Source organism: Panicum virgatum, chromosome 5N (genome assembly GCF_016808335.1).
Source record: "Panicum virgatum strain AP13 chromosome 5N, P.virgatum_v5, whole genome shotgun sequence".
Lineage (NCBI taxonomy): Eukaryota > Viridiplantae > Streptophyta > Magnoliopsida > Poales > Poaceae > Panicum > Panicum virgatum.
Window position 1 is genome coordinate 57,239,581 of NC_053149.1, and position 26,693 is coordinate 57,266,273.

Genomic DNA, 26,693 nt, shown 5'->3' on the forward strand with positions numbered 1-26,693 from the left:
GACATCCCTGGGATAAACACGCTGGCCGCCAGGCCGCCGCATCGTGACGCGTGAACGAATGGCCTGGGTGCGATGGCATAGTCACAGAGGGGCTGCCTTATTCACGAAAACGTCACTGGGAAGCCTGGGATGTCCTTTTTTTGCCCTCTCGTGTTTGGTTTTTACAGTGGATTTTTAGTTCACGTTTTCTCAGAAAAAAATCTCACATGGAGTACTAAATTAAGTCTATTTGTAAAACTTTTTCAGAGATGGGTGTAACTTTTCGAGACGAATCTAATGACAGTAATTAATTGATTATTTGTTACAGTGATACTATAGTAACCATCCTCTAATCACGTGATCAAAAGACCCCATTAGATTCGTCTCACGATTTACACGAGCGGTTGTGGAGGTAGTTTTGTAATTAGACTTTATTTAATATTTTAAATTAGTGGTCAAAGGGCCAAAAAGCCGACCTCGGAACGGGACGAAATCCTCGGGATGAAGATCTACGACAACGGTAAAAAAGGAGAGATAATTCTCACCGGAGTAACTGAGCGCCGCCTCCGCCGCCACTCCGGTGGGTGAGGAGATGGAATTCGTCTCTCCTTACTCCTTCGAACCTCGCGGCCTGCGTTCCTGTCTACCGCTCGATCCTTTTCTGCAGCTGATTGGAGACGGAAATAGGAATATGAGTGGATCCGGCTGCGCACGAGGAGATTTCGCAGTGGTCGGAGTGGACTCACGTACTCGTCTCAAGCAGGCGATAGGGTTCCTCCGCTCCCTCGTCCAGTCGTCCTAGCTCGTTTGCGTTGCGCACTCGCCACTTGGCCTCGTTGCCCCGTTATCGCCCACTAGTCAGAGACTAGATGTGTTTTTACGTTTCGCCGCGGAGGGGGAGCAAAGAGGGGGCGTTTATTCGTCGCTAATTGCGATTCCCTGCAATTTGGTCGCAGAAGCCGAGCGATGTCCTTCCCACAGCTTGCTCCCCCGCCTCCACCGCCTCCGCCACCGCCCTCCACCGCCGCCGACGCTAACCGAGCTCGCCGCCGCCGTGCCACCTTCTCTTCACCCCCGCCGCCGGCACCGCCCACCGGTGGTCCGGCCCCGCCCGGTCGACGGTGCTCCCGCGCCGCCGCGCCCTCCGCCGGCCGAACCGCCACCGCCGCCGAGCCGCCTCCCCCACGGCCCTCTCAAGTTCCGGTGACCATGGAAGCCGCCCCATCCCCAGCAACCTGGAACCTAAAACTCCGCCGCCTCCTGCCACCACCCCGGCCGCCGGCGACCTCGCCGGCGGCCGCCCCGCCCACCTTCCACCCCTCGCCGGCCACCCCCTACCCCTCCCCCCTCCCCTAGCTCGCCGGTGAGCGCTCCCCTGGCGGGAGGTAGAAGATGAACAGCGTGGTGTGCGATAGCTTCGCTCGCAGCAGCACGCGATAAATAGACACGGCGGAGCAAAGATGCTTTTATGCTCTTCTACGTTGGGCCGTGATTCTTGTATATGACCAGAGCAAGTTCCAAATCCCCCCCCCCCCCCACCCCACCCCACCGTCACTACATTCCAATATATGCACACAGTACTTCCACATGCGTGCTGACGTGTACAAAAATGTAAGTTCATGACCCATACCCGGTTGTTTCTCGAGATCTTCTTTATTCTAAAAACAAGCAATTTGATCGAACTATACCGTGGAACCAAAACTTAACCTGAGACCAAAACAAAATCAATAACAAGCTGCGACCAAAACAAAATTTAGCCAAAACAAAATCAATAACAAGCCTTGACGAAAAAGTTTAGTAGCCCTTAGAGCTCGGTAGGGCTCCGATTTCTCCGAAACAAAAAGAACGCAGTGACTTTACCGACTTTAGTTTATTTGGAAGGGCCATTTTTTCTTATAATAAAAAATATGCCCTTAATATTTCAATGCAATGCAAGCCAAGAAAACCGGGGGCAACGCAAAAGCCTCCCAGACGATGCCTAGTAGAGGGGCAACAGTAGATAATCATCACCTGACATTGCACTCCACAAAATGACAAGATCCCTGTCAATAATTTTGCTTCAGTATAGATCTGAGTAGTCCAACTGGAATGATACATTCGTAGTACACGTGCCGCAGCAATTACTTGAAACTCACAAATTATATATGTACATCGTACAGACAAGCAGTACACGGCATCAGCTCCCATCTTATTTATTTAGCTGCGTGATAACGGTCATAACTCATAAGTCATAGCACACGGCCGAGAATGGCACCCAGACCTGGACCAAACTCACCATGCTCGAGGTGGTGCTCCGGACCCAGCTTCGTTCAGCCTGTCGAGCAGGGTGTTGAAATCCATCGTCTGGCCGCTCTCAGCGATCCTCTGGGTCACGTTCAGCACCTGGTCCCTAGGATATCCCATGGCGATTGCCTTCTCAATCATTTCTCCATAGGGATGGCCACGCATCATATGCGACCCTGGATGGCTCATGCCACCACCTGGGGGGATCTGTGGTGGTTGGACTGCTGGAGGGCCGCTCGGCGGGTAGCCGTAACCTCCACCGTAGCCTTGTGTATTGCCCTGTGGTGCATATTGTGCAGGACCACCCGCATAGGACCCTTTGCTTGGAGGTGGCCCATAGGAGCCCTGACTTGAAGGTGGTAGCTGGTGCCTTTGCATGCTGTGCTGCGGCGGTGGCTGAGACGGCGGAAAGCCAGGTCCTCCATATGAATATGGTGCTTCAGAATGGTTCACACCTGACGGAGCAGCAGTGTTGTATTGTCCTTGCATAGCCACATTGCCAGGCAGAGCTTCAGGGGTGGGGTTCACAGGCTGCTGGGGTGGATAATGAGGGTAATTTGGTGGGGTTTGAGGTCTCATCTGAGTTTGCACAGGGTGGTGCTGTGGTTGCATTGCTTGTGGAGGAAGCTGTGGGTTAGATTGATGTGGCTGCACTGGTGGCGGAGGGTATTGTTGAGAACTAGATTGGGGCTGCTGCACTGGTTGTGGAGGAAACTGCTGCACATTAGACAACTGGGGCTGCTGTGCAGATGGAGGAAATGGCTGCGAAAGAGTCTGCTGTGGCTGAGCCACTGGTGCAGGAGTTGGCTGGGAAGATTGCTGGTGCCACTGCTGCTGATAAGGAGGGTAAGACTGCGGCTGTGTTTGATTTCCAGCCTGAGGCGATTGGGATGAAGCATGGACCGGAACATCTCGAGCTGGGGGCCTTGCTGGCAAGTACTGCAACTCTGGTTGCAATTGCTGCCCCTGTGTGTCCTGGCGCTGTGGGTAGTAGACGATGGCTTGGCTAAGAACATAGCGGTCCTGCTGAGACACAGGAGGGGCAGGTGCTGCTTGCTGCACAGGTTGATCCTTGTACTGTTGGACTGATTCAGTGGCTCTAGGTACAAGTGATGGCGGGTTCACCTGATGAGGCAAAACAAGGGCCAATTGCTGGCCTGATGTATCAGGCTTTTCTTCAAGTTTCTTTGGGTCAGGAATAGATGTTGGTACATCTTCCTTCCTTTTAGATGTATCTTGTGTAAGTTGGAATTTGGCCAGTTCCTTCTGAGCTTCAGCTAACTCCTGTTTGTCCCTAAGAATTTGGACAGACCTGTGCACCTGCACCATTTAAATTTTAATATAGTTCAGAACTTTTAAATAGAGAAAATGTGAATCATATGCTCAAAGGTCTATCAAATACATAAACATAAACACAGCATAGTTGTCGAAATTGAACAATAAGCACTAAATGACCAACCCAAAAAAGAAAGCCACCTCAAAATTGGATATGACAAGGATTTGTTGAATTTACTAATATAATATAACATATGAGGACAGAACCAGCTGCAGCTTGTTGTATGCTCCAGTCTACATGTACCAATTTATATGCAGAGGACCACCATCAACTATGTTTAGCCAGGGGCCTAAATGACATATAACAAGAGTAAATGAAGTGTACAACAGGCAATGAGCATGGATAGCCAGAGGACAGTAGACCCTCTGGATCATTCTCCCATCATAATTACTGATCCCTGCATTGTCATTTCTAAGCAAATCACATCAATAAGACTATAACAGCTGTAGACCAGTTGTGAAAGTGCATTCTGAGTTAAAGCATGCATAGTACCATGACATCATTCTAAGCATGGTCGCGATTTTATATCATCCATCATGGTTATAGCTAATAAAGTAAACAAAAGCAACATGAGCTGATAAGTCTTCACAGAAATATCACGTAAAAAATTCGAAGTAACAACAGATGCAGTCTAGGTTCATATATCTGAATGGGTAAGCTAATGATTCTCTATATCAAATAAATTCCACAACATGGACTCAACTTACTATTGACAATATTCGTCACACATAAACATATATGAATAGTACATGTAATAATGTTCTGAATCCTGGATTAATAAGAATCCTAGAAAGGCGGTCTCATATAAAGAAATTATCACATTAAGAAAATGACACATCAAGCAACTCAAAAGGTTGTCACTAGTACTATACTGATATAGATGAAGTGCTGAACCTATAACATGATCATAATACTGTATTGATTCTAGATTTATAAGATTGCAGAGACAAATAATATGGGAGTAATGTGGAAGCATCATCTAGCTAAAATCTAGTCATGCTCAAAGGTACTAATTTGCTTACTTCATGTAGATGCTTCTCAAGAGACTTCAATCTATGATCAGTCTCATCACGAAGCACATCACTTCGAAGTTCACCTATGGATCGCTCAAGCTTATAGCAATAGATCTCCAGTTGCGAAAGCCGACTAGTGATTCCCTCAAGAGATCGTAGCAAATTATCAGCATACTTTTTCATGCATTTCTCAACAGCAGAAAGTACATCCTCCTTTCCATAACTTTCTTGTTCATAAGCTTTCAGAAACGGTCTCCCCAATCTGCTGTCATGAAAATCCTGTTGCAAATGTACAGGGAGGGCTGAGAATAATGAATGCAAGAGAAACATAATTATCACCAACACAGGATTAATGGGACAAAAAAGCGCTAATTCAAGTAAAGCCATCGAACCAGGCAACAAGTCCAATCAGAAACTAGAGCTGTGTGCGACCCTAAAAAAAAATATTTAGACCCTCAAAAAAACTAGAGCTGTGTGCATTATATGCAGCAATCGACCAGGATATCATCGCGAATCTATGGAAATACCCCTTTAGCAAATAATCATCCTAAAAGTTAGGCCAATCCACCTTCTAAAGCACAAAGTTTCTTAGGGACAAATAGATTGATCTTTCGTAGTTCGGGCAATAATAATAGCAATGTTGGATGATTCCTGTTATGACATTTATAAACTTCTCAAAATTTTCAACCCAGCATTATTAAGAGAACAGTAACCTACGCAGACAAAAACAAGTATGCAAGAAAACTTTGACTAAATACTGGAGATCACACTGTTTAAAGTCCACAGACCCTGACCAAGTACCCTCCTGATAATATTAGGAGCTACTGTTTGCGAAAAGGTCTTCCCAGTCACGTTTTCTAAAGCTTAGACATATTTCATCAACAAGTTCTATATCCCAAGGCACTCGGAACATATGCCAGGTAAACCAAACAATCATAGCCACTATCACCCATTATTTGACAATAGGATTATTCGATACGGAAAAGCAAAATACCAGAGCAGCTCCTGTTTAAAACAGCACGGCTCTCATATCACTACAGCAATAATATATAAAGTAGGTCAGTTTAAAACCTATCATGAAGCGAAGTTTACTATCTGTTTGCATTATTTATAAACCCAGGCTCCTGATCACATGAAGGGTCAGTCAAGTCAATATGGCCGAGAATTTCAATGCTGAAACAAAAAAGACTAACACAATTCTGCCTAAGATACAATATAGTATAAAATTATGAAAATCTTGTAAGAATATCGACGATAATAGTCGAGTAATAGAAACCTAAGTCATGCCTAATTACATGAGAACCCACAAAATCTTCCATCTCAATCAGTTAAATAAGAAATCGGAACTTGTCCAGGTAGTTCCATTTGTCCTCGCTAACTTTCCAATCAATCCAACGGAAAATACGAGGACAGAAACATCGAACGAAAATCGACCCCAACGCTTCGGTCAAGGCTTCGCGCGCAGACACTACTGGACTAGAGACACTAGCACGCTGCACGCGCAAAGGGGATCAAAGCAGAGAACAGAGGAGGAACAAGGGAACTGAGCGGAGGGGCACCTTGTCGGCCGGATCGGGGCGCTTGGGCTCGGATGTGGCAGCGAAGTCGTCGTAGGAGCAGAGCACGTCGTCGCCGCCGAAGTCGAAGCTGCGGGAGCCGCCTCCGCCGCCGGAGCCGCGGCCCGAGGGGGCGCCGGAGCCGGACATCACGGGGCTAGGGTTTTTGCCCGGGCGGCTGGACGGGCGGCTTTGCTTGGAGGAGAAGGGAAAGGGGATGGGTTGGGGTGGTGGTGGTTTCGCAGGGAAAGCGGGGAGGAAGGCGCAACGAGGAGGAAGAGAGGTAGTAGTGTGAAGACGGATGACGTCTTTGGGCGGTTTGGCCTGTGCCGCTGGGGTGTTAATTAAGCAAAGGCCCTCGCCGTCTCTCGGTTGAGTTGAGACGATAAGATTGGGCTTAGTTTTCTATAAACTGGCTTGAGACGTTAGACTGGGCTTATAATTTTCTAAACCGGTGGCCGAGACTTTTCGTCTTCGTTTAGCGAAGCACAACAAGATTGACGACGGAATAGCTGTCAGGCCGTCTTCTCTTTTTGTTCATTTTTCTCGGCCCATCGGCTTTTGGGCCAAGTAGTGGTGTGCCAGGGACGAAGCTGGCTAAGCTGGATCAGAACTGAGCTTTTAATCATTGGGTTGGAAATTCTTGTAAGTTTACAAGGCCGTATGATGCATTCGCCGCAAATTTAATGACACTGAGATGCTTTTTATTATTACCCACTTTATATATTGATTAATGCCTTTCGTTTGATCCGATCTTTGATAAGAGACCCACTACCCATCGACCTTTTCGAGTTAGATGACGTGGTGATCCCGCATTTGTTAATCGCAATCCTGCGCCCGGCTTGGTCATAATCCATGAAAACGGCGCACATCAACCAATCATTTTAACTTTATAAAAACTGCTAAAGTTGCTCGATCTTTTGGTCGATACTAGCATAGACGCACGTGTGACACGCCCGTCGCATGTAATTTAAAAAATTTAATTAGAGTTAAACATTATTAAATTAATATCTAATATATATATATTTAATTAAATAACTAAATTAATATTTAAAATAAATTTTAAAAATATGTATCATAATAAACGTAATTGCTATCTTATAGCTTAGCTCAACACAAATCTAATACAATAGCAATAGGAAAGGACTATATAGCAGATACGGAGTAATTAGGAACAAATTATATGCGTCCAGGTGGCGCGTTCAGCAGGCGGCGGACCTGGGCGTAAGTGGGAGCAAGGGCACTGCATCGGTCGAATCGGTAGGACATGGTTGCCGGTTGCCGGAAAGGGAGCTTCGGGCGTGGGTTGCCGTGGCAGACCTTTCAATCCTGATTTTTTTTTGAGAACCTTTCAATTCTGATCTAAAAACTGGTGAATCTTAGGGTTCCAGATGCATCTGTGTACTAAAAAAAAAAATCACAGAACCGTGTGCTGCTGAATGAATCATTTACCGAAGAATGCAGAAATGTTAAGTCTGCATAAAGAAAAGCAGAGTGCCAAGTGGTCAAGAAGCAAAACAATCGGAGGAATTCAAACTGCATCCTGCCCAAGGAAACTACAGAAATTCATACTACTGCTGCATCAAGGAAAAATCTTTTTTGAAAAAGTTTGGAATTTTCAGACTGCATCCCTACAAAGTGCAGAGCAGAACCTGTACGCATTTGTCAGACTCAAGACACTGGAGAAGGGTACGAACCACTGCGGCACTGAATTAGCATGTGAAATAATTTGTAGATGGAATTTGCAGGTGGTAACTACAATTGAAGAAATTCCAGCGGATGGGGGCCGCCGGTGGCGACTTCCTCGTAGTACCAGATGAAATTGATCTTTATCCACAGGTTGCCGTCGAAACCATCGACGTGCTCGCGGCTGAGGTACACGGCGCTGTCAACGAGCCAGTCGGGCGGCAGGAGCCCCACGGGGAACTGCATGGCGCGGCAGGATCCGGAGTCCAAGTAGTAGGAGGTGCCGTTGGTCCACTCGGCATCATTGGTCGGGTCGCCGGAGAGCTAATTGTGGATGAAGTTGAGGATGCGGCCCTTGGGCCAGTCGTAGTAGAGGTCAATCAGCTACAGCCGGCCGCCGCTCTCGCCTCTCGGTGAGATTGGTGAAGACCACTGCGTGGAACTGCTCCGGCTACGGCGTCGCATCGGGCGATGCTGCCGTCACCTACAGCCGCGGTGGCGGACGGCGCTGTGGACTTGGCATTGGCCGCAGCCAAGGATCCGGCAGCAAGGAGGAGGAGATACAAGAGAAGCATGGGAGGCGATGGTGGGGACAGGAGCGGGCCCCACATGTATTCATGGGTATTCAGTTGAATACCTAAAATTTTTGACAAAAAATTTTATATATATAGTGTATACTATGTATATATATATCCAAAAATACAAAAATACAATCCAAAACAAGCTTTCTCGGTTCTTCTATGCAATTTGTGCTCAATTAGCCCACTATCCAACCACTTGCAGGCCGGCCTAACTCCTCCCCCACTCCGACTCCCACCTCCCCTCAGCCCAAGCGTCCAGCCCGGCAGCCCGACACCCATTCCCTGCTATAGCACCAGGCCACCAGTCCCATCCCCCAGTCCTGCAGTGGCGGCACGGCGCTCCGGCCGGCAGGGGCAGCGGCGGCCAGCAGCGGCTTAGCGCGCGCGGCAGCCCGGCATAGCTGCCTGGTAAGGGGCTAGGGCAGGGGCAAGCGGCGGATCCCCTGCGGCCGGGCAGGCCGGCAGGCAGGGGCCAGCGCGGCGTCGGCGGCGGCCTGGCTGCGCGGCCCTTTTCTCCTCGCCATCCCCTTGCTATGCGAAACAGGAGCTAGCCTTTGTTGCACAGGAACATGTGAGAGTGCTATCCTCCCGGCGGCTTTGTTTGTTTTGTTTGTTCTTCAGTTGCCTGATCCGGTCTTTCGAAAGCTAATTATTTTGTCACCGGGGATGATTGGATCCAGAGGTAGAGACAAGGCAGAGGCACAGAGCACTGGAGTTGGAGTAGGACACCTTCGTCAACAACAAGCTAAGAAGCATCCAGGGGCAGAAATTTTTGAATGGTTGCTTGGTCACATTCATTGAAAGGGAATTCTTCTTGCAAGCTAAGGATCAGGACATCATCTCTTATTTTAAAACCATTAAGGATCGAAAAGTTAAACTGTAGGCTGAAATTTGTAAGCTTTCTTATCATTTTGTAATTTTATCCTCTATATATTTGACATGTTGCAATTTGGATATGTTGATCATTTAGTATATCTATTATCTTCATATCGAAAAATTTCAAGTTATGCCATGATAAATGTTATGATTTTGATGCTTAATTATGTGCTATGAATATATACTTTAATCTGCCAAAAAAAATTCACCCTTTGAAAATTTTGAATACCCAAATCTCAAAACCTAGGCCCGCCCCTGGGTGGGGAGCTCGGGCCGCGGAGAAGCTATATATCGCACGTGTTACATTTATGCGATCCATCACCTGAAGCACTATTTTTCTTCCCCATTCGACTGCCTCTCACGGCCCACGGCGGCCCAACCACACGTCATCTTCCTCCTCAAGCTCGAGTTGTGCTCTGCCATCGCTAGGGTTAGGTTCGGGATTTGGGTTCGGGTTCGGGTTCGGGGTTCGGGTTGCCGGGGTTGCTGCTCACCGCCGTCCATAGAGGGAGGGCCGGCGGCGGCAGGCCGGCCCGGCCGAGGAGGTGGGCGCGGGGGCGGCGAGGCCGGCGCCGGGGGCGCCGCCGGCCGGGCGGTGGGAGACGGCGGTTGGGCCGGCGCCGGGGCGAGGGAGTCGTGGCGACGACAGCGGCGGCGGTGGGAGACGGCGGCGGTGGTAGGAGGGCGGCCGGCGCGGGCGGGCTAGGGTCCGGCCGGAGCTCCGCGCCGGCCGGCCGGACCCTAGCCCGCCCGCGCCGGTGGGGTGGGGGAGGGGCTGGGCGGCGGTAGGTGGCGGCCAGCGGGTGGCGGACGTCGGGAGGAAGACGTGTTTGCTTGAGGCGATGGATGTGGATCTCATCGCCTGAAGCGATGCGCAGACGCGCCCCTCGGGCCGGGCGTGGGGTGCCCTGGCACGCGAGGCGACGGCGGGGAGCTCGGGCGTCGTAGTCGCGTAGGGTGCCGTCGTAGGCGAGGCTTTGTTTTGGTTGCGGTGATGGTGAGAAAAACAATTCGTTTTGGGCAGAAACATCCCCTAACATCCTGTTTCTATGGGTTTCCACCCCCTCCCACCTCCCTCGGCCCCGACAGGTGGGTCCAACGTGAGGGGTACCGCGGGCCCGATATAGGTGAGAAATTTTTTTAATTGTTTTCGATCTTTATAGTATAGATATATGTAAATATGCAGTAGTATCGTATGGGGCGGTGCGTCAGTATATATGTTCTACTGCATAGTGCAGATCATGTGATGCAAATAGCTGGACAATGGAAGACATTATTGAAGGAAAGCATTTATTGTATATGCTCCCGCTCATCATCAGTCGTTAAGGTCACTCTCAGTGCAATTTCATTACATAATTATTAAGATTGAGAACTTGGTAGCATAATTGGCTGGATTTTATGGTGATGAAGCTCCTTTCTCATTTAATGAAACTCTCTCTCATCTCTCCTCATAATAATGCTGCGAAGTCAGCAAAATTGCTAATATGATATGTTATTTAATGCTTATAAAACTTCAAATGAAACTTCCATTAAAACTGGTCTAAGAAGCACGTTATACAGATTACAACAACAATGGAAATTATATTCAATTCCACGGCAAGTATTGCATGCATGCATGCATCAGCACTGCGTGCCGTGCCATGCTGAACCTGTCTTGTCGGTTTAAAACCTGCGCTTGCTTATGATCTGAGACTAGCGCGTGCACATGATGATGTCACAATACGATGACATCTACAATAAACACAGCCGGCTGAAACCAATAATGCAGATGCTTATACTTGCCGATATCCGACTCAGTATTATTTGTAGAGGGGGGGGGGGGGGGGGGGGGGGAGACGCTGGAACGTATGGTTTCAATGATATTCGTGCGACTTTACGCGCCATTGTTGGGAAGCCAAGGATGTGCGTGTATATGGCTTGCAAGGCGTGGCAGCGTCCTCCTTGGGCTCCTGCCATGGATCGACCTCTAGCTGTGGTGCTGAGGGTCCGGGCCGCCCGGCACCTCCCGCTTGCGGGCGTCGTCCAGGCTCTGCACATTCCACCTCCCCCGACGAATGCCGCCCCCGCCGCCGGCCGCCCGCCCGGCCACGTCGTTGATGCCCACCGGGGCAGCATAGCCGGCTGATACGACGCGAGCTCCCGCCGCCGTGGTCGCCGCGAGCGCCGCGAAGACGACCAGCACGAACAGGCAGAGCACAATGCCGACGCGGGCAGCCATGGATCGGAGGTGATGGAACACGTAACGGGCCGGGCGAGAACGTGTTCGTGCGATGAGGCGGCCGATGCACCACCGTGAGCTGTGTATCAGTGTATGCGGCCGTGCAGGAGCCAGGAGGTGTGCGAGGCTCGTATCGGTCGTGCCTTGTCATGGCCAGGTGCCGCTGACTATTTATAGGGCCAACGAGGCGTGGCCGCACAGTGAAACGGTTACAAAACAAGCATTTGTCTGGGGGGGGGGGGGGGGGGGGGGCGGGCTTTTCTGTGGATAATTGGTGGGTGGATTCAATCCCGGGCGGCGTGGTGACAACCACCGCATTGTGCGCCTAGGACAAAGCACGGCACGTCGCCTGCCGGCCCCGTCCGAGTGGCCACCATCGCTGGTAGAGAGCAGCAGCCAGCAGCTAGCGCCGGCCGGCACACCGCACCTGGTGCGCCCCAGAACTTTTTGCGCGACGATATCCGATGGCCAGCGCCTTTTGGCACTGTGCGGGGCCCACCGTGTGCGTTGTGCGTCTCTGAGGCGATGGATGGCGAGGGCCGAGGGGCGAAGCCAATGCGATGCTCCGATTAGGGGTGGACATTCCGTCTATTCGGGTATTTCGGTTCGGTATATTCGGGTTTTGCGAATTTCGGGTTTCAAAAAATGAGAACCGAAATTTTAAAGACAAAATTAGGAACCGAACCCGAATAGACCGAATATTTCGGTTCGGTCTATTCGGTCCACCGAATTAACCGAATAATAAACACACTCTCATCTTCCATCAAAATATATGCAATGAATAGTTAAATAGAAGTACGAGTAATAGCGATAAGTAACTATGAAAAAATAGCATAATGAAATAGACATACAAATATTAAGATGAGATAACAACTATTAGCTAATAAGTTCAAAAATCACATAAGATATCATGGCATACCAAGAGTTTGAATGAATTTCGGGTTATTCGGTCTATTCGGGTTTTGGAGGCTATGAACCGAACCCTAACCCGTACCCCGAATTAAACTATAAGTGTGGACCGAACCCGAACCCGAGAACCCGAATAGACCGACATTTCGGTCTATTCGGTTTGGTTCGGTTCGGTTCGGTTTTTTCGGGTTTTAAATGCCCACCCCTAGCTCCGATGTTCGCCTTGCACGTTGGGTGTCGGTCAGCCGCTGCTTGTACCTGTGCTGACTGGGCTTGCTGCGCCACAAAAAGAATACTAGCAAGGAAGGTTCCGTTCATGTGGACGAATGGAGCACTAGGGAAGAACGAAGATGTGAGAGCTAGTGTAGTGAAGGACCGAAAGGTTTTAGAGCAACTGACGTTGACAGGATCCGTCTGGGAACAAGTGACTCGAAATAATATCCCAAGCCAGGCAGTCCCTGTCTTACAGTTGCAGCCCCTGTCTTACAGTTGCAGAGGTATGCCCATTTGTGCAAGGAGAAAAGCATTACATTGGAACTCAGGTGCCAAAATACGATCCGAAATTGCGACATTGCCAAAGTAGCACCGGGTGCATCTATGACATGTGGGTCCTATTTTGACGAGGGGCGATCACTCCGGCAATATGTTTGGAGGCAATTTTGCCTTTCTGTAATGGCATGATCGACAGCCAAGCATTTCAAAAACAAGAAGGATCCAAAGGCAACAAAACCAAACACCAAGCCTTGAGTTCAAGTAAAACCGAGAGACGTAGCAGCACGCAACATTACGAACTTGGCACTGCCAGGCGCTCTCAGCTCGCCCTTGGGTGGGAGGGAGAACTGCTGATCTGATCCTCACCCTGCAAATAAGTTGGAAACCAAACTATACCCATACCAATCTATTCTTATTAGAGAAATTAATATTACCTACACCACTCCAAACCACAACGACTACAAACCAATCCAACCTAAACATTTCAGCTCATGATGTAGTAAACTATTAGTCAAACTATGGTTACAACCCAATAAGAACTTATTTCCCAAAAAATAAATTATAGTGTAGATTTTGCCACACGCCCACACCGTTTTGCACAGAGTAGCTGTCAGTTATACCGAGTCATCTCCAATAAATTTCAGTCAATTTTAATAAAATTTTATAGTGTGAACGCGAGATTTTATTTCTATGGTCCGACTCTTGATGTGGGACCCACATATAATTCTAGCCACACTGTTTTGCACAAAGTAACAGCTAGTCATACCGAGTCATCTCCAATAAATTTCAGTCAATTTGGATAAAATTTTATAGTGTGAACGCGATGTTTTATTTCTAGGGTCCGGCTCTTGACATGAGACCCACGTGTAATTCTAACCACGCTGCTTTGCACAGAATAGCTGCTAGTCATACCGAGCCATCTCCAACAAATTTCAGTCAATTTCGATAAAATTTTATAATGTGAACGCGAGGTTTTATTTTTAAAGTCCGGCTCTTACAGGACCGGCATTTATATATAATCATACTGTTTCGCATAAAGAATCCATTTCAGCCCACCACAATCCACTCAAATCCATATTTACATAGAACCCACTCCACCCACCCCATTATATAATATAACCCATTTGAATCCACCCAAACACAATCCATATCAAAACCCAATCCATTAAACTCATTTCAACTAGGCCTGCTAATGGGTTGGGTTGAAATGGGTTTTATGGGGTGGGTTTTGAAATGGAGTGTGTTTGGATGATTTAAAATGGGTTGTATTAGTAAATGGGGTGGGTCGGGGCGGGTTCTATATAAATGCGGGTTGGGGCGGGTTGGGGTGGGTTGAAATGGATACTTTTTACAAAATAGTACTCCCTCCATCCCAAAAAACAGGGCGTATAGTTTTTGGCACGAAAATTAGCGCAGGTCTCAAGAGAAGATTTGTTTCCCTTGGTGCCCCTAAGCAGGATTAACGGAGCCCAGTCCACGACGCCCCATTCTGCATGCAATGGAAGGTAATCAATGAGCTGCATGCAAGGAGAGTGATCGGCATACAAGGAGAGCGATCGGCAGGGAGAAAAATCTGGCGTCTCTCCTTGGCCTGGATGCAGTCCTTTCCGATGCAAGGAGAGCAAAATTTTTTGTTCCACCTAATCTCCCGTCCCGTAGAATTTTGGGCCTGAAAATTTTGCCGCCACATGTTGGCTGCATGCAGTCCTTTTGAACATCAAAACTTTGGAGGGAACGCAAGTCACAGGACACTATAAATACACCCCCATGTAGGAACCCAATTCGTTCACGTTGCCTCTCTCTCACTAGCTATGGCTCTGTTTGCTCGATGGCTCGTTCTCTTGACCTGTCTTATTGGTCAAGAATAAGAATACATCTTGGGATGGTTTTGTTTATTTTGAGCAAATTCTGGAGTGACCGTTTGAATATTGCATCAAGAAGGAAACATGCATGCGGTCATTAACAGGATACAGGTCATTAATAGGATACCAAACCAAGGAGAAGGGTACATGCGTCCAGATTAGGGGAGAAAAGCTAATACGCCTTGTTTTTTGGGATAGGATCCAAAACTCTATACGCCCTGTTTTTTGGGATGGAGGGAGTATAACTATATATAAATGTGGGTCCCACATGAGAGCTGGACTCTGAAATTAAAACCACGTGTTTATATCAGAAAATTTTATCGAAATTGACTGAATTTTGTTGGAGATGACTCAGTACGACTGGCAGCTATTTTGTGCAAAGCAGTGTGGCTAGAACTACCTGTGGGCCCCACATGAAGAGCCGGACCCTGGAATTAAAACCTCGCGTTCACACTATAAAATTTTATCGAAATTGACTGAAATTTGTTGGAGATGACTCAATACGACTGGCAGCTACTCTGTGCAAAGCAGCGTGGCTAGAACTACACGTGGGCTCCACATCAAGAGCCGGACCCTAGAATTAAAACCTCGCGTTCACACTATAAAATTTTATCGAAATTGACTGAAATTTGTTGGAGATGACTCAGTACGACTGGCAGCTACTCTGTGCAAAGCTGCGTGGCTAGAACTACACGTGGGCTCCACATCAAGAGCCGGACCCTAGAATTAAAATCTCACGTTCACACTATAAAATTTTATCGAAATTGACTGAAATTTGTTGGAGATGACTCAGTACGACTGGCAGCTACTCTGTGCAAAATAGCGTGGCTAGAACTATACGTGGGCTCCACATCAAGAGCCGGACCCTGGAATTAAAACCTCGCGTTCACACTATAAAATTTTATCGAAATTGACTGAAATTTTTAGAGATGAGTCAATATGACTGACAGATACTCTGTGCAAAGTAGTGTGGCTAGACATATATGTGGTCCCCACATTAAGTGTAGAACCACTAAATTCCTCTGCATAGTAGAACCCATGGGTTTTTATGGGTTACCCGCTTATAATGGGGCGGGTTGGTTAGAGTTGAGAAATTAACTAATTGGGTTGGGTGGGGTTGTGTATCTAAATATGTTAATTTTGGGTGGGGTTGGGTATGGTGCGGGTTCCAACTCATTAGCAGGGCTAATTTCAACCCAAACCATTAGTAGGGTGATCTGATCCTGCCTGCATTTGTGGAGATGAGGCCTTCAAGCATGTACCACAGAGATGGTATTGTGGCAATCACCCCAGAAGTCGCTCCCTGAGTGCAAATGGGTCCTTCAAGCATGTATATAGATCACAAAAACAAGCTTCATATGTACCACGGCGCTGCACCAGGGAAAATGCCACTTTTGTACTGACAATTCAATTAATACTGTAAGTATCTTGAAGCAATATGAAATGAAAGGCAAAGTAAGATCGACAGAATTAATAGTTACAGGACTTACATTTGGTAAATTGGAGTGACCTAGAGCTATAAATTTTGCTATCTCATTTTGATAAGTAATAGCAGATATCTGCACCACCAATTAGATAATTTCAAATCTTGAGTGAGAAAATGCTTTGAATTCTTTGACCAAATCACCTTTCAGGTATTATGACAAGAGTGCCCCATCACCAACAATTACTTAACGAACACCTTTGTCGCTATGCAGACAGTGCCCAGCCGGAAGGAAACGCAATAGCCAATAAAAGCCTTTGCTTGGAAGCTATATAAGCCTTATTGCCTTGCTAATGTGCATGCTTCGTCAAAAGCCCCAGGTACCTCAGATTGTCAGTAGGTGTCTCTGTCCCAGACTTGTGCTTTATAGTCTTTGCAACTGATTAGCCACATCCTAACTTGCAACAACCAGCTGACCTTCCCATACCGCGAAAAGACAACTTGAAGAATTGTATGGGATAATCATCCAAAAGCAAACCAAGAGGTCACAAATAAGGATTAGTTATATGTCAAAAATGAATCCACGTTTCAGATACACATTGAGTAGGAAAGACACATGGTATAACAGTTATCCTCATAGTTCCAAGCATTTTAAGCACCAAGTGCCGGTCAACATCAGTTGGTTTAACCTACTGAACCCATTCCAGTCGGTTTAACCTCACTATCGACCGTACACAGCTGAGTGCACCTTGGCAATTCCAAAACAATCATCGTTACCTTTTACCCACCTTTTGGCACACTCGTGGATGGAAGTGCCCTTTTTCAGTAAATAAACTGAATCGAATATAACAGTAGATCCTTCATGCTCACTACAATTTTAAGTCATGACATGATTCTTCAGTTCTTCACATTCATTGGATTATTACTTGAATATCAGTAATGGCACAGTACCTTGGGATATACCTACATTGGTACTAATTTCATTTAGCTTCTCTTGGAGACTTGGGCATGCACTTTTCCCTTCCCTTGTGACCTTCACAAAGAACAAGGATCAGATTCAAGTGCCCAAGGGTGCATTATCATTAGACGCGAACGGCTGAATCTTGAGGGCTATGTTCCCAGGTTACCAAAATAGTAGACATCCTTCTTGCCCTAGCCTAATCATGACGGAAACATCATAGATGCCTCCTTATTCTTGCTGGTACACAAAGCATGGTGGAATGCAGGATGAGAAGCAGCATGATGTGAGATTGATAATAATTGTGACCTAGAATAGGGCGGGTTTGGTGCAGTGGTAGCATTACATTTCGTGGTGGACATGCTGTGTAAGTGTGGACATCCTCATAGACATGGTTCGGCTAGGCGCTGATTAGGCGGCGATTACACGCGATTACGCGCTAGTCGAAGCCCATCGCCTCGCCTAGGGGGGTAGGCGGGCATCTGGGCGGTGGAGGTGGCATGCGAGGCTTGGAGGAGGTCATCTATGGTGGAGGCGGCAGCGAGGAGGCCGTCGGTGGAGAGATTTGCGCGAGAGATGCGGGGGAGGGAGAGAGATCTGCCAGAGAGAGAGACATGCAGGGGAGGGAGAGAGATCTGTGAGAGAGAGATGCGGGGGAGGGAGAGGAACTAGCGGCGGCGGGCGCTGTGCGGATGACAGGATGAGAGAGACATGCAGGAGAGGCACGGCTGTTGGCACATGTGGAGATGTGGCTGAGAGAGGGATGCAGGAGAGCTCTGTACGTGGAGAGTTGGGCCGTTAATGGGCCTTCTCCTCTTTATCCCTATTTTTAGACCACTCATCTATTATTTTTTTCTTTTATTTTAACTATTTATGCACGTATTATTCATCGCCTAGAAAAACGCCTAGGACCGCCTAGGCGCGATTAATCCCGCCTAGGCGCTAGGCAGTGGGTCACCGCCTAGAATCCGACTAGCGCCTAGCTGAACCATGCTCATAGATCTCTGGGCTCAAATCAGCCTCCTTGAATATAAAATGCGACCTTTCAACACTGGGTAAGTCTTATAATTAACCAACTTACCAACTTAAGATATTACTCCCTCCGTCCGGAAATGATCTACACATAAAGGTCTTCGCAAATACCAAGGGGCAGCAGTTAATACATGAATAGGCCAATGGATGCTATGGAATTTGAAGAGACACCCAATACATGCATGACTACTACTCATGTGAAGATCAATTTAGAACGACTCTAAAACACTCATGTGTAGATCATTTCCGGAGGGAGGGAGTATTAATAAAGAACAAGAATTTGTGGGGAAACAAAGATGCAAACCACGATGCCTAAGTCAACATCTAAATGGATGGACCAAAACAGGTGTGATGATATTATAAATCTTCTATTCAAGTGGTATCTTCATTATGTGCAAATCCAACAAAAAGAACTTGATCCTGTACATTCTAAATATTGAACTAACAGCAAAAAAGATTGATGGGTTAATATGAAAAAAAAAACCTCCACACCTCTACAGTTATCAAGAGGAATTCTATTTGATCCACTGCTAGCAAAACACTTGTACTTCAGTTACACCATATGTCTTGCATCCTTGGAGGAATGTGCGCCATATGACAGTACTTGGTCGGAATGGCATGCCTCTAATCACAACCCCAGCTTCCTTCAAATGACCACACTTACACAGCATGTCCACCACACAAATGTAATGCTCCATCTCAGCTTCAACTGAATAATTAGCTTTCATAATTTTGAATATCTTCATCCCCTCCTCCACAAGTCTACCATGTCTACAAGCTGACAGAACTGCTAGAATTGCTACTTTGTCAGGTTTGCAGCCATCCTTTTCCATGGCTTTAAACCATGCCAAGGCCTTATGAGAGAACCCATTAAGCCCAAGGCCGGAAATCATGGTTGTCCATGAGATAAGGTTCCTATCTTTCATTTCCTCAAAAGCTCTGAGACAGTCTTCAATTCTACCACATTTAGCATACATATCTAGCAACATATTATCAACATAAGTGTCACAGCAACCGGAAATGGTCTTGATGATAAGTCCATGAATCGACTTGCCAAGATCAAGACTGTTGTTTTTTGTACAAATGCTCAGCAAGCTCACAAATACATAGTTATCGACATGATACCCCATAATTCTCATCTGCTTGAAAAATCCAAAAGCTTCAAGATAATCACCACTGCGTGCGCAGGCAGTAATAAGTATGCTCCATGAAGTAGTATCTCTAGCTTGCTGATGTAATAGTAGCTCCTTAGTTTCTTGATACATGCGAGCTTTATTATACACTCCAGCTAAAACATTCATGGAGACACTACAAGAATCAGGATTCAGTGCAACTCCATAAGTCAAGGCATCAGAAACAATGCCATGTGAAGCATACGATGATATGATACCACTTGAAACATAGTCATTATCACCATGACCCAATCTTGTCGCTAATGAGTGAATCTGCTGGAGATCCAAAAGAGAAGGATCCTTGAGAGATGCAGAAAAACTAACTTCATTCGGTTTAATCCCTGATCGTAACATGCCTCTCAGAATAACCAAAGTAGTAGGACCGTCGCTATCAGAGTGACAAGAAATCAGAGCATTCCAACACGTGGTGCTATTCTCAGGAATCTCTTCAACTACTTTATGTGCATCCCTCCAACCAATACAGTTTGCATAGAAATCAACCAATGAGGTGTTGAGAAACACACTTGTATTGAGATTACGCTTGATAACTTTTGCGTGAATAAACTTCCCATGCTCATGTCCATTCATACTGGTGCAGGCATAAAGAACGCTGGCAAATGTTATTTCATTAGGCGAATCACCCCAAAGTTGCATACTTAAGAAAAGCTCAAAAGCTCTCTCTGGGACATTGCTCCTAGCAAAACCGGTTATCATTGTATTCCAAGACGCCACATCTCTGAACACCAACTCATTGAACATCTTCTCTGTCACATATATAGCACCGCAAGTGCAGTATGAATTCAGCAATGCATTTGCAACTGCTGAGAAGGAATCCATTCCGATTCTCCTCATGAGACCATGAACTTGCTCCGGTGACTCAAACGCAGGCAATACTGCAACAAGAGAGCCGTCTGATAAGCCATCTCCGCTTCTCATGAGCTCCTTGAACCAGAAAAGGGCATCGCAGGAGCGTCCAAACTGCACGAACGAAGAGATGAGACAGTTCCAGGTGACCACGCTCCTCACCGTCATTTCACCGAACACCTTGAGCGCTCCATCAAACCGTCCACTCCGCCCGAAGAACCCCACCAGCGAGGTCCCCGAGTAAGGCTCGCCGTGGAGCAGCCCTCTCTTGAGGATGTGCGGGTGCAGCTGCGCGGCGCAGCAGGCGGTGGCGGAAGGCGATGAGAGGATTGGCGCGAAGGTGAAGGCGGTCGGGGCGACCCCTGCCGCGAGCATGCGCGCGAGGAGCGAGAGGGCGTCCGCCGAGCGGCCGGCGCGGGCGCGGGAGGCGATGAGGGAGTTGAAGAGGGAAGCCGAGGGCGGCGGGATCGGGCGCGGCGGTCGCATCCCGTCGAGCAGGCGGCGGGCGCGGCATGAGGGAGCTGGCGTGGCGGGAGGCGCGCGGCGCTGTTGGGTTGAAATGTTGAATCGCGGCGCGCGCGCGGTCTGCGCCTCTGCGGTCTGCCCGTCGCCCTGTCGGCTGTCGCGCGAGACGGGTGTTGCGACGAATGACAGCAGCGAGCTCAGATGGGCCGTTGGGCCGTGCCTGGGCCGCGCGGTCGGCTGACGGACTCGGATCGAGCGTTCGTGGGTCACCCACATTGATTTGGCCCGTGCTATAGAAAGAACCTGGCTTCCGGCTGTGTTAGTTCGCGAAAAAAATGAGTTTTAGTATCGTAGCACATTTCGTTGTTGTTTGACAATTAAAATTAAATTATAGATTAATTATACTTAAAAGATTCATCTTGTATGAAACAGTTAAAATTTATAATTAGATATTTTTTCAACTGCATTTAATACTCCATGCATATGTCTGATGATTCGATGTAACAGGTATTGTAGAATTTTTTTAGAGAACTAAACATGCCTTAATCCTACGGCCCAGACTAGTGGTTACAAGAGCCTCGGTAGCACCTGAGATCCTGGGTTCGACTCCCCTTGGGCGAATATTCAGGGATTTAACAGCGTTGTGCATTGATTTGTCGGCTCAATCTTCGAAAATGCTCACAGAAGTAGGGTTTGCGTACGTGTATTCATAAGAATGTGAGTGTACATGCGTTGTGAGTGTCTGAGTTGTAATGTGTAATTTAAAAAAATAGAAGATCTCGATCTCCTTGTGTATCTTATCTTTCTTCTCTTGATGACGGGTAATAAATTACATATATATACACAACATTACCCATCTAAAGTAATCATCACTATATTAACATGAACCACTCCAAACCAATCTATACCATGTAAAAACTAAACCAAACCACACTATCTGAGACAAACCACACTATCTGCTAGAAGGTTATATTGAAATAAATATTTTATGAAAAATAGAATAATTATATATACAAATGTAAGCACGTTGAGAACTGGATCCTAGAAATAAAACATTGCGTTCACACCATAAAATTTTGTCAAAATTAACTGAAAATGGTTAAAGATGACTTCGTATGACTGACAGCTACTGTATGCAAAGCAGTGTGGCTACGCATACATGTGGGTCCCATGTGAAGAGCTGGACCCTAGAAATAAAACATCGCGTTCACACTATAAAAATTTTATCGAAATTGATTGAGATTTGTTGGAGATGACTCAGTATTACTAGCCGCTACTCTATGCAAAGCAGTGTGGCTAGAACTATACGTGGGCCTCATGTCAAGAGCCGGATCCTAGAAATAAAACCTCGCGTCCACATTATAAAATTTTATCGAAATTGACTGAAATTTTTTTGAGACGACTCAGTATGACTGGTAGCTACTCTGTGCAAAACAGTATGGCTAGACGTACACGTGGGCCCCACACCAAAAGCTGGACCCCGGAAATAAAATCTCGCATTCACACTATAATTTTTTATCGAAATTGACTGAATTTTTTTTAAAATGATTCAATATGACTGGTAGCTACTCTGTGCAAAACAGTGTAGCTAGATCTACACGTGGACCCTACGTTAAGAGAGCAGTCACTCGATGGTATTGACTCAAACCAAAGCAAACCGTTTCTCTTGTGAAACCAAACCAAATCGGATTGATTGCTAGAGAAACCATATCCCACCAAATTGAAGTAGACCCAAAACATAATCCAAACCACTACAACCGGTTTTAACCCAAACCATTAGCAGGTTGAATCATCAGTGTCCTGCTGATCATATCACCTGGCTAGCATTGTGGAAAGAAAAAAAAACACGGCCCCAATTCCCAAATATCAGGTGCATATTATACATAGAAGATTTGGGAAGTAATATGCACAGTGCAGGGGATCGGATCGGAACACGGAATCCCGGCCGGTCTTAATAAGCTTGATCTTGGCCTAATCTCAATCTCAATAGTGTAGACCCTGACCAAACCTAGCAAAGCTACTCCATCATCAGTCCGGCTGGCGGCCATTGTATATACTCGCGGTATAGCTAGAGTGTGCCCTGCTTTCACAAGGATATTAGCGGATAAAATGTCGGCGCGACCAACGATTCTCAAAATCTTCCGGTTCCTGTCATCTCACACCTAATCGATCGAGCCATCGTGTTGCCGTGCATGGAGAAGACACTCCTAGCTAGCGGGGGGAAAAAAAAGTTGCAGCTGTGTATGACGCACTGGGGAGTGGGGACTCGGCATGCAGGCTGGCCAATCTCTCGCTGATACGTGCACGGGGGAGTAAACTAGTGTTCTTTTCGGCCGACCTGGCCGCCGCCAACACGTTGGATGGAGAATCATTGGCTCCTTAAAAAAAAAAGGAGAATCGTTGGCGTGTTAGGTTACCCTGCTTGCCGCTGGCTGCTGTCAGTAATATTGCTCGCCCATCATGCGTAATGCATAGCACTAGTTTGGATCGCGTACTCGATTGCTGGCGTTCGAATTAGATACTAGAGCTTGCGGTGCAGGCACCGTTGTCATCTCTTTCCGACGACCGGCCTAAAAAGATTGCCGGTGTGGCGGTGCTAGTCGATCGATTGCTACTATTATCTGCTCTTATCCACCTTGCCTGATCTCTGCCGCCAGTACTCATACTGCACTGCACCGACCTTAGTTTAACCACAAGTAACTAAGTTAGTTACTTGTATATATATTGCTTGTTTTCAGCAAAAATCACACCTCCTAATTAACTATTTTACACTTTCATTCTCACTTTACGTAAAAGTTACAACCGTAATTATCAACCTTCTCAGACTCAGTATTTAAGCTGTTCTAGCTTATTTTGCCTAGGGAATATGAGACTATTTCCCTAGCTGCTGTTGGTGTACCAAGCACTACCACGCGCTGGGCTAGCCCAACAGCCATGAGTTGAGCTGTTACAAAAGGAGTCTAGCTAGCTAGGCAGACAAAAAGCAGACAGAACGTACGCAGTGTAGGCACAAAACAGGCAGCCTCATCTGCAGCTGCTGCCGTAGGAAGCTCAACTGAACAGGCTGAATCTCAGACGTAATTAAAAGGATAAGAGGAAAAGGAATCTCCATGTAAGAAACTAAATCTTTCCTAGAACAATTAACGCTATCTGTTCGCAACCCGAGGATCCACCGTTAATTAATCTTCTCATGTTGATCAAACGGCTTTAATTTTAGAGCTAGCAAGAGTATACATGTCAGCAGCCAAGATTAAATGTTTTGAGCATGAGCATGCATGTAGTAACAGAAAAACACTTCACCCCTTTATAGGGTTTCCTCATGGCATAGCGCGCGCATTGGACTATTAATTACATTACAATCTGAATGGCGCACTTTGTTCTTCCATTGCATTCCATGCGGTCCAAGCAGAGAAGCAGCGAACCAAATCCAGAGTAGAATTACTACATGTCACATATATATACTCCTATATGCCTGTCCCTTTCCAGTCAGCTGATTGCAAAGCACGGAGGACATAATAAAAAACACGATCGAGAATGCCAATCACCTCATCCATATACGAGCACACAGTACAGTCTGACGAGGACTGCATGCAGGACTTATTTCCACTTTTTTCCCCAGATGATGACAAATGAAGAAATGATAACCCAGTTGGAGTCAACTGGCATTACGAAATTCTGAAGAGTCGCTTCATTCCCAGTTTAGTATATCTATAGCGCGCGCTCTCTCTCTCTCAATTGGTTTCGAAAAAGTCCGCAACGAATTGGTTTCAAGCGTCCGGCTAACTTTTGTTGAGGCTAATCATCTATTATCTTAATACAATAGCGTTAAAAAAAGCCACCACGTTCGCCGAGAAAGTCTAGAAATTCTCACGTTAATCAGAAAAAGAGAAAAATATACACCGTTGGATTTTATGAAGATCTAACAGTCTTGGCTAATAGTCTTGGCTAGCCTGAAGATTCCATATCCAATACGTCATGTCAAATATGATAAATAAATAAATACTATATTTGAAATTTAGACCAGAAACCAAGAACGGAAAACAAAGTTTTGCATGACTTAGCTTATCGTATGTACAAGGGACTAATAATACGAGACTGACATGCATGTAAGTTTTGTTTTCCAAAATACGTGTGAGCACAAGTGGAGACTATACGGCCAACCAACAACCCTAAAGTTCAGTGAAAATATGTGTGGGCCAACAAACAAGCCTAAAGTCCAGATGTCACTGCCGAACAAACTAGAGATATCCCTGGCTTCTCGCTTGAGGTGGTTGCAGTTGCAACAGAACGGCTATGCTCAACGCATGGGTCACACCCTTATCTCTGTTGTCTGCCGTTGCCTATGTAATGCCTCCAGGTTCTTAAGTACAAGTTTTTTTTTGATCGTGGAAGCTCTCAGAGGAAACAGCTATGAGTCCGACCATCAAGAGGACTCAATAGATGGTGACGACGCATGGGTCACACCCTTATCTTTGTTGTCTGCCGTTGCCTATGTAAGGCCTCCAGGTTCTTAAGTACAAGTTTTTTTTCCGATCGTGGAAGCTCTCAGAGGAAACAGCTATGAGTCCGACCATCAAGAGGACTCCATAGATGGTGACGACACAGACAAAGAAAGCAGCACCTAATAAATACATATATAAATTCAAATTTAAAAAAATATTTTTTTCCTTTGCTAAATTAAAAAGTGTCTTGCTGGACCTAGATTTTTAAGTTCTCACGTTAACCAAAAATATTTCCGTCTATCGATAATCCTTTTTTAACATTGTGATCAAGCAAAATGATGAAGAAGTTTAATTCGGTCGCATCATCTTGCTGGTGCACTAAAATAATAAGAAGAAAGCACGTGCAGTACAAAGCATCCACTACATGGCTCGAAAGTTGCAAGGAGAAAAGAAGAGTAAGACAAGAGAAAAAAATAGATGCATTTCATTGCATAAACAAACCCCACCAAATAATTGAACTTAGAATTTTGCACAAAGAACCAAACATCCAAATTGAATTGTGGCCGCTATGGCGCTGCCTCGCGAGCAAGAGATTACTACACCACAACCCCACACTTATACATTTTCACTAAGAGTCAGTAATTCAACGAACCGAATTACAACTGATAGCTTACCATAATAATTTGTTGAATGATGCTCTGATGTTAATTTTGGTTGTGGTGTAGTGAGTGCTCCATGTTCGATTAGGCATAGCAGTAGCATGGTACCAAAAAGGAATTGCAGAATGTGACTAGCAACACTAACATGCAAAGCTGCACTTGACCAAGGCTTTCACTAGCCGAGAGAAAACCAGACTTGCGGCGCTAGGCGGATTGGATCAATAGCATGCTTCTGAGAGAAAATCAGACTATTCTAGCAATTTTTGTTACAACAAACGTGGATCACCAGAAGCACTTATGGAAGGCAACACATGTTGTACTTACAAGTGCACAACTTACAAACTAGCTAATTATATGGATAGCTTCAGTGCAGATCACCTTGATGCAATGATGGTTCACATGCTCGAATCATGATTTTAACCGATGTTTATGGCACATATGCTTCCTATGACAAGGAAGACTTAATTACAGTTTTCGTTATCCTAGGAGGCACACCTCAAGGCATATGATTTCTGGAATTGAAGCTTAAATATTGTGAAAAATTGCTCATTGTCATATCTTCGAACTAAAATGTTTCAATTATTTTTTACACTAACTAGAGCCTATGTAGGACGTCTGCCCCTGCACTATGGATGTGCAATGAGGAAAACATTTGCCAAGTTGTACAATATATATATTGTGAAATAACATTTGGAGCCATGACTGCATTAGTATGTTGGCCATAGAGAAAAGCACAACTTATAATAGAAGTAGCGTATATGGAACTACAATAAAAAGAAAATAGAGAAAAAGATAGCATGGGTTAGATCCCAAGATGGCCGGATAATGACTACCATAGAAAAAAATTAGTGTTTTGTTAGCCCCAAAAATATTTATTAGCCGAATAG

The 26,693-nt window shown here is 46.2% G+C and overlaps 2 protein-coding genes and 1 pseudogene across 9 annotated transcripts; all 3 read right to left on the minus strand.

Annotated features, from left to right (window-relative positions):
* Window positions 1–2,010: 2,010 nt before the first annotated feature.
* LOC120672873 (altered inheritance of mitochondria protein 3-like) lies at window positions 2,011–6,478 on the minus strand. The gene is made up of 3 exons (XM_039953478.1): window positions 6,171–6,478; window positions 4,621–4,890; window positions 2,011–3,582 (listed from the first exon to the last, which is right to left on the minus strand). Exons 1-3 carry the CDS (start codon window positions 6,315–6,317, stop codon window positions 2,251–2,253), a joined length of 1,749 nt encoding a protein of 582 aa, XP_039809412.1. The 5' UTR covers window positions 6,318–6,478; the 3' UTR covers window positions 2,011–2,250.
* A 1,401-nt stretch (window positions 6,479–7,879) lies between these two features.
* LOC120674978 lies at window positions 7,880–8,958 on the minus strand (annotated as a pseudogene).
* A 7,027-nt stretch (window positions 8,959–15,985) lies between these two features.
* LOC120675660 (pentatricopeptide repeat-containing protein At3g58590-like) lies at window positions 15,986–20,816 on the minus strand. 8 transcript variants are annotated; one of them, XR_005675434.1, is made up of 5 exons: window positions 18,689–20,815; window positions 17,182–17,247; window positions 17,003–17,083; window positions 16,282–16,714; window positions 15,986–16,190 (listed from the first exon to the last, which is right to left on the minus strand). XR_005675434.1 is itself a non-coding variant. In XM_039956866.1 (2 exons), exon 1 carries the CDS (start codon window positions 20,724–20,726, stop codon window positions 18,735–18,737), a length of 1,992 nt encoding a protein of 663 aa, XP_039812800.1. In that variant the 5' UTR covers window positions 20,727–20,816; the 3' UTR covers window positions 16,657–17,247; window positions 18,697–18,734. The 8 variants fall into 8 exon arrangements, 2 of the variants coding, with proteins under 2 accessions (XP_039812800.1, XP_039812799.1); XR_005675433.1 differs by having other exon boundaries at window positions 17,166–17,247; XR_005675432.1 differs by lacking the exon at window positions 15,986–16,190 and having other exon boundaries at window positions 16,657–17,083; window positions 18,697–20,816.
* Window positions 20,817–26,693: the final 5,877 nt, after the last annotated feature.

Bases quoted from the DNA above. Each gene is read 5' to 3' on its own strand.
- LOC120672873 (XM_039953478.1), bottom strand. From the start codon at position 6,317: ATGTCCGGCTCCGGCGCCCCCTCGGGCCGCGGCTCCGGCGGCGGAGGC. The intron at 4,891-6,170 runs GTGCCCCTCCGC...CATTTGCAACAG, and splicing joins GCCCCGATCCGGCCGACAAG to GATTTTCATGACAGCAGATT. The intron at 3,583-4,620 runs GTAAGCAAATTA...TAAATGGTGCAG, and splicing joins TTGAGAAGCATCTACATGAA to GTGCACAGGTCTGTCCAAAT.
- LOC120675660 (XM_039956866.1), bottom strand. From the start codon at position 20,726: ATGCGACCGCCGCGCCCGATCCCGCCGCCCTCGGCTTCCCTCTTCAAC.